We start from the raw sequence: 7,574 nt of genomic DNA, 5'->3' as shown, positions 1-7,574 counted from the left end.
TCATCCAATCCGTATTACATCAGGATTGCCAGTTGCAAAGCACATATTCGTATTCAGCGTCAGTTCCAAATCTCCATAAAACGTCCGAGGCCATACTTCTCTTTGTGTTGAGCACAACTTCATCTCATTATATTGGATTCGAATCATCTTCGTAAAGTCTTAAGAGTGAACCAAAACCTTTCCCTCGCTGCATTGATACGAAAAGCCCGTTTGACCTGCGTGGAAATCAAGATTTGTACACTGAGTCCGGAATTACTTTCTCCACAAAGCCATGGGGCGCTCTGCATGTCATATACTAGTGTGCATTTTCCATTCAACCAGTTAGTCAGTCAGGAACACAGCCCAGCACGTTTGATCTGAGTTTTGACTTTTGCGACCCCTTCAAGAAATAGTGCTCTCCTGGCACGGCATGGGAGACATTTCCCAATTTGTTCAGTCTTGTTCCCCTCGCGTCCTAGCATCACCTCTCATGCCCAATGCAATTCGCTGTTGGGCCCCTGACCAGTCAGAAACTTCACGATCGACCTACCAGCTGTACCCCACTTTCATGCTACAGAGCTAATCTGTGTTTTTTTATGAGACTTTCTAGTTTGGTTTTTACGGCCGATTGTCATTGGTACGAATAATCGCTTTGTGATATCCGTCATGGTAGTAACTTGCTTGAGATGTTGTTCAGATAGAAGGGAAAATGTGCTGCAAGATCGAGACTTGGCTACTTACTTGCTTCTGTGGATTATTGTCTTCCAGTTTTCTTCAACTGTTGAATTCGAAACAAGTAATATTGGTGCTGCATGTAGACATGCGTATTTCGGCAGAGAAACATTGCTTCGATGTGCGAGATGATAGAACAAAGAGTATATAGTCTAATCGATGGAGCAGCAAGCATCTAAGGACAGATAGCGGATGGTATGATTCAGTCAATCGGCAATCATAAAAAATTACTCTGAAAACAGCGTCAAATGTGATCCGAAGTGTGTCCCTTGTTTTTACTACTGACGTTGTGAGTAGCTGGGGGAAGATGTGGGACGCGACTCTAGTGCCTTTGACGGTGATTGAAGGACGGAGGAAGGGGGGCTCGCTCGTTCGAAGCAGGACATGCATGGCACAAACGAGCAAATGCTCCGCAGTGAAGGCTTATTAATGCAAGTTCATCTACTAGTGATTCGATCTCTATGTGCTGCTTCCCTCCGAGCTGTGCGCGGCTTTCTTCCACAGTTTCTATACAATCAAGTGTAACCTGTATACGTTGACCACCTCTTCTGCCGGCGACCGACACTGCCTGGGGCACCATCTCGAAGGAACCACAAATATCCCCTTGTATTTTATTACCTCCAAAGGCTTTCTTACAAAACGATGATTCATACCTGCGGTATGTTATTTCTCTTGAGGTAAAAGTATGCAAATACATTTATAGTCGGTGTGGAGAATGCCCAATGGTACAATTGCCATTTCGGGACATACTTTCTGTTCAAAGAAATAGCTTTACCTTTCCATCTGCTTACAATAGGTTCGCATACAAATTGAATCTATTTTATTGGTAAACCCATAAGTTTCGCTCTTCGTATAGCAAAGAATAAGACTATGGACAGCACATTGAATGAATCAAATACAATCTCTGTTATTCTTCCATGAATGGCAGATAAAGTTGCTCGTCTGTCAAATCATCTTTCAGCAATACAAGCCCACCCTTGACACTCAGAAACCTGTAATCTCCACTCGCTTTTGTAAGGAAGAAGAATAAGCCAAACGATCCATATTTGATATAGGTAATTGAGGATCTTAAAATGAGGGGCCCATAGCGCTAGCAGAAGTTTTTCAGATGCGACTAAATAAAACGATGACGACTCTACAAATGTATTCATGCCCGCAAGCAATCCCCTAGAAGCGGTAGGACACAATGGGGTGACCAGCTGTGCGTCTAGACAGGCGAGTTTGTAAAATGCCAGAGTGTTGGGATTGATCTGCTCGCGCGAGGGGCAAGGAGTCAAGACAGACATGAGTGTTGGAGTATCTTTTTTCACGCATAGAACAGTTATTTTTCGGGGCAAAGATTCAAGAGTTTTATCAACCGATTGTTTCCTAGAGTCAGCAAGGGCTTGGACGTGTCCAACTCGAGAGGGCGATAGGGTGAAAGCAGTTGTTCATTGGGCCTACAACATGCTCGAAACTAAGATGACAAAAGCTCACATCTGAATCTGAAATCAAGGACTGAGACTGCTGAAGAGAACAAAAATAGTTTCTCCATGGCCTTAACGTGACAAAGAATTACCAAAGGAAGGGGGCACCTCAAGCTGACCCACAGGGCCGATCCAAAACTGGGATGCTGCATTGGGCAATGAGTTTGGGACATAAGAAGAGTGTGGCCAGCAATGAGCATTTTTGTCTTTCAGCCTTGAGTTTGAGGTAGAGAAAAGCGAGGTGCACATATGCGCAATACAGAGAGGTACAAAATCTTGTATAATCAACAACAAAGTTAATTTATCGACTCAATCAGCGTTACTGTCGTGCTCCTTTGACATTCCAGCCAATAGCGTTGCCCTTGTTCCCGAAACATCTCAAGAACATGCGACGTGTGAGGGTGTATGGCGCACGGAGCATGCGGCTCATGCCCAGAACCAGTCTGTAGACCTGCTTGTTTGGGAAGGCAGGGAAGGGCGTCCGATGCTGCACGCCTCCTCGAGACTGCTCATTGACAAAAAGAACTAGACATGCTCCTTAAACCATAAGACCGGACTGACGCAAACAAGCGAGAAGCAGATACCATGGAAGAAGTTCTGATCTCTTCCTATTCAGCCCTGAAAGAAATTTATGGCATCTCATTTAGGTCTTTCACCATTTCACATATTTTTCTTCTCCAGATTTCCATAGTCTCGTTTTCATCTCACGGCGATCGCTCTGGCCCAACCTGGGTCGGTACTCGTCACGCTAGAGTGGCAGAGCATCATACACAAATGCTGACGCAACTAAACTCATTTCTCACGCTTTGTGAAAGACGCAAGTCTCGCTATTACATCTATGGATATCTCTCAGTGGGATGGCCCTTGAGAGAATACGGCTGAGGTAGATAAAATGACCAATTGTGTTGTGATGAGCTGTTGTACGTTTGTGATTCAAAAGAAGCCTGGTCACTGGAATAAAACTGTCTTAATAGACCGAAGTCCACATCTCTATCTAACACTCAGTATCGGTGGAAAAGCATTCTTGACGAAGAAAGAAAGTGCCCCCCTCAGCCACTGCGGTGAAAAAGACAGTATACGCACTATAACCTTGGGAGCCTGTAGGCTCCCAAGGTTAGTTTGGTAAAGCAAGACACTCAGGTTTGTCCTTCCTTGTGACAGATATGTCTCAGGAGAGTTGTCATGCTGCATTCCCCATAACGTCACTCATCATCTATACATGAAAGTTACACATGTATGAAATGAGTTCGTGCAATTCACATCAAATACGAGCCTCTAGAACGACCCAGACAAAGTGGTAGATGTATCCGAGGAATATGTTCGAAGGGAAACGCCATTTCGTTTAAATCACTCTTGGTGATGATTAACCTTTTGCATTTTACGATCCCATTTTTAAAGAGAGGACGTTCTAATAGAGGGGAGTCGATCTAGCCCTATGTTTGTTTATGAAAACTGGAAATCGCAAATGCTCCGCTTCGGAAGTCCTCGTGACAGTTTTCTTGAATCTCTTTTGAAGTTCATCTGGCCTCTTAGCCTTCAACAAACGCCACTTGCTGCGCGTAAGGCCAATAGAAATCGCGGGCTTTAATCAATAAGCGTGTCATTTGTGATAGGTTGAGAGGAAATCGTTTATTTTTTATGTCGGGGAAGCAGTTGAGCACTGTTTCGCAACGTTTTTCGAACCCCAACGAACGCTATAAAAGGCAGCCTTTGCTCATCCTTCGATGTTATTATGAGCGAATAAAAGCGAAGGCGATACGCGTGGCTGATACAAAGCTAGAGTTAAAAGAACCTGTTTCCCTCACCTGGTCTCTGCAAACCTTGTCAATTTTTTTGTTTTGGAAGCTGCTGTTGTTATCGCAGAAGAGAACATCTCATCTTCAACAAGACCGTTTTCGTAATGCAGCCTCCCTATTCGAATCGTTCAATGCCACCCTCATCTGCCACATCAGTTCTTCAGCCGGTGTTCACTGGTCCATCTTCCCTTCCCACTTCTCAAGCCACATCTATTCTCCGATCAGCTTACCCATTATCCCCTTCGATTCCAACGTCTCCAGCATCATCAGTACTGCATCCAGCGTACCAAAGCCCGCCAACAGATCCCAACACACCTCTACATTCTTTTCGACAACAGGGTTTCCAAACTGGCGGTTCCCCGTCAATCCAGATGCTCCATCCTGCTGCGCTTGACGTCTTACAACGCGTCGAAGCGCAATCAGCTGTTGATGTTGAGTCGTACGTGAAAGCACTAGGAGACAAAAAGTATTCCTCTGTGAAAGAATCTCGTCGGGAAGCTCTCTTGAAGCGCTTTGGCGCCTCGGCAAACGGAGCAAAGCTCGATGACGCTACGGTTCGACGCGTTACGAATTTGGCAAGTGCGGAGGCTTCTCGAGCAAAGAAGGAGTTCATATTGGACGAGCTTCTGTCGCAGCTCAAGAAGAGGAGTGCGGATGCCGTTGTCTTGGCCGCAGAGTTGCGTAAAACAATGTCTCATCTGGAGCAAGTAGGGAATTCCAATTGTCAACTTGAACTTCAGCTTCAACAACAGCAGTACACATATGGCCCCGTGGTTGCCCAACCACGGATGCCATTAGGCGGACAGATGAACGCGCAGATTTCCAGCTGGGAGGTCACGAATGGGACGGCTGGACCGAGCATGTTCAGCGGAGATTCACATCAGGCTTCCGGACAAAACCACATCATGCACGTGCCAAGCCCAATAGATATACCAGAGGATCGCGACCAATCCGACTATTCGTCAGTCATGGATGAGGATTACGACCAGAACGGATGTCCACCCACTCCGGCCACCATGGCGACGACCACGACGGACTGCGGCTTGAGCCCTGCTGCAAACTCTTTTTGCGATAGCATGCACGATTTCTGTGTGGAAGACTCCACGAAAATGGCAACTCAAACGTGTCCTCGGGTTCTGGCGATACCATATGAAGCGAACGACACAAAGATTGGAGGCCTCGAGGGCAACATCAATCCAATGCAGCAAGATATTGCCGAGTCTCTTCAATGTTCTGTGAGTAACTCATGTGATCAGTTCACCGTGGCGGGATAGAGATTTCAAAAGTCCGGAGAAAGCCTAGCCTACATTAGTCATGAGATCTGAACGTGCGCGTAGGATGCTTTTTTGTACTTTTACTTGTATTGTATCTCTAACGTGGCCTCCGTTTACATTGACTACACAGCATTCCTGGTCTCGTAACGACTCGTAGGGGTCAAGGGCACACGCGGGGGCATTCCGCCGCCATCTTCTAATGGGCCTGGAGTTGTGTGCTGCCCTTCATCTTTTTCTTTCCTCATCCTTCCCTTCCAAGCATCTGAGCAGCGTATCATGAATTATCGTGAATAGACACTGTTCTTATTTTCCCACATGTAAAGTATTTGCTCATGTAATGGTCTGCATCACCATAACTGCCAACAACCCATTCATCCTCGCTTGTTCGCGTAGACATCAAAACTTCCTTCAATGCATGGATAAAGTAAAGCTCTGGGTGGCAACTGGGGGCACTGAAATTTCTTATGCAATAACCTGGCTTTGATTGAGAATCTCTATCGTTATTCGATCTTTCCTGTACGACGCATACAAAAAAAGTGAGTTCGCAGCCGGTGAAGACAACCAATGTGTAACATCTAAAATCTTAAATTTGTAACCTCTAAATGGCGACAGCCAAGCCGGTCTGGGGCCTAGCTGTTTTCTTTCCGCCTGTCGCTGCTCTCTTTTCCAAAGTCCACATCTGTTCGACTGAATAGAGCTGTGAGGGGTTAGGCAGTCACCCGTCCGCTTGTCGATCAAGCTGCGACTGTACGGCCTACACGGAGTATCGGATTCACAGTAAGTGGAACGGTTAGAAGTCCTTATCGACTACAAGTTATCTCTTGCTACTTGGTCCATAAGAGTAGGACGAGGACGAGGAGGATCTATAGCGGGAGGACGGTGAACGCGTACTCTTCGGTTTGCAGCACGAGCAAGCACTCGACGAAGAGCATGAGCTTGTGCAAGAACCAGACTTGGAGCTACTCTGGCACACCGAACAGGGGCACGATGACGAAGTTGAGCCGGCCTGGCACTCGGAGCAGTCAGGATCGGGATGGGAGGACGACTTCTTCGAGGACTTCTTCGAGCTTAGGGCATAAGATTTGGTCCTCGTGCATGATTTGGCTTTGCAAAGCGTTCGTCCGCACGAGAGGTTATTGTGGGAGGACGTGCCAGCGGAGCAGCATGAATCACAAGAACATGTGGACGAGGCGTCGGTGGAGCTGAAGACGCAGGACCTGTTACTGGTGACGCAGGTTGTGGCCTTTGAGGAGCAAACCCTGGATTGGGGCTTGGTGGACGGAACCTTTGTGGAACGGTGGCTGGTGGCCTTGCTACCGACGTGCGTCGTGGGTTTATGGCTGGAGGGCGCGCACTTTGTGCTTGACTTGACGGTATGGTGAGAAGTGGCCTTGGAGGACGGGGCCGTAGACACGCACTTCGGCTTGCACACGGTCTTCTTGTGACAGCCGTCCTGGTTGATATTAATCTTGACAACATCCTTGACGCCGCACTTGCTCGGGCCGCATCCCTGATTAATGTTAATCTTGACAATGTTCTCGCACTTTGGAGGACAAACTGGTTTGCAAACTGGTTTGCAAACCGGTTTGCAAACCGGCTTGGGGGGACAAGGCGGGCACGGCTCCGGGTCCGGGCACGGCGGGCATGGCTCGGGCTCCTCGGTCTTCTCGGAGACCTCCGTCGTCGGACAGGGCTTCGGCTTGCAGACCTTCTTGGGCTTGCATGGCTTGTAGCACTTCTTCCTCGTGGGGGGACAGACGGGGATAGGTCGTGGGGGTGGGCACACGGGAGCCGGCGGGCACTCTGGGATGGTGGGGCACGTCGGGACCGGAGGACACTCTGGGACCGGGGGACACTCTGGGACCGGGGGACACTCTGGGACCGGTGGGCACACGGGGACCGGTGGGCACACGGGCTCGCAGGGTACGCAACACGGCTTGCAGCATGGCTCGCACGGCACGCACGGCTCGCACGGCACGCACGGCTCGCACGGCACGCACGGCTCGCACGGCTCGCACGGCTCGCACGGCTCGGGCTCCGGCTCGCATGGCTCCGGTTCGGGCTCCGGCTCGCATGGCTCCGGCTCCGGCTCGGGGGGCAGGCACTTCTCGTAGACGAGGGTGTGGTTGCAGCAGTACATGGCGGAGTTGATGACCTTGGCGATGGTAGACCACGAGGCGCCAGGCATGTCGGCGCCGATTTTACCGTAAGCGACACGGAGTTTGCAGAACTTTGCCTTGATGCACTTGAAGGCCTTGTAGAGGGCGGTGAGGTCGAGGCGGGTGTTGTTGGTGCATGCGTGAATGACGACAATGTGGATGACGATG

At 48.9% G+C, this 7,574-nt stretch overlaps 1 protein-coding gene; it reads right to left on the bottom strand.

Annotated features, from left to right (window-relative positions):
• Positions 1–5,307: 5,307 nt before the first annotated feature.
• CHC_T00001292001 (hypothetical protein) lies at positions 5,308–7,387 on the bottom strand. XM_005718782.1 is given in 3 exon segments: positions 5,308–5,981; positions 5,982–6,001; positions 6,139–7,387. 2 exon segments carry the CDS (start codon positions 7,385–7,387, stop codon positions 5,982–5,984), a joined length of 1,269 nt encoding a protein of 422 aa, XP_005718839.1. The 3' UTR covers positions 5,308–5,981.
• Between the last annotated feature and the right edge of the window lie 187 nt (positions 7,388–7,574).

The sequence above is a fragment of the Chondrus crispus genome, genomic scaffold (assembly GCF_000350225.1).
Source record: "Chondrus crispus Stackhouse genomic scaffold, scaffold_431, whole genome shotgun sequence".
NCBI classification, from domain to species: domain Eukaryota; phylum Rhodophyta; class Florideophyceae; order Gigartinales; family Gigartinaceae; genus Chondrus; species Chondrus crispus.
Note: the sequence above shows the minus strand (reverse complement) of the source record. Positions and strands in the feature narration are given on the sequence as shown.

Excerpts from the sequence above, each read along its gene's own strand:
- CHC_T00001292001 (XM_005718782.1), bottom strand. The coding sequence starts at position 7,387 with ATGTACTGCTGCAACCACACCCTCGTCTACGAGAAGTGCCTGCCCCCC. Across the intron at positions 6,002-6,138 it reads CTCGTGCTGCAAACCGAAGA|GCCGTACAGTCGCAGCTTGA; the intron begins GTACGCGTTCAC and ends TACTCCGTGTAG.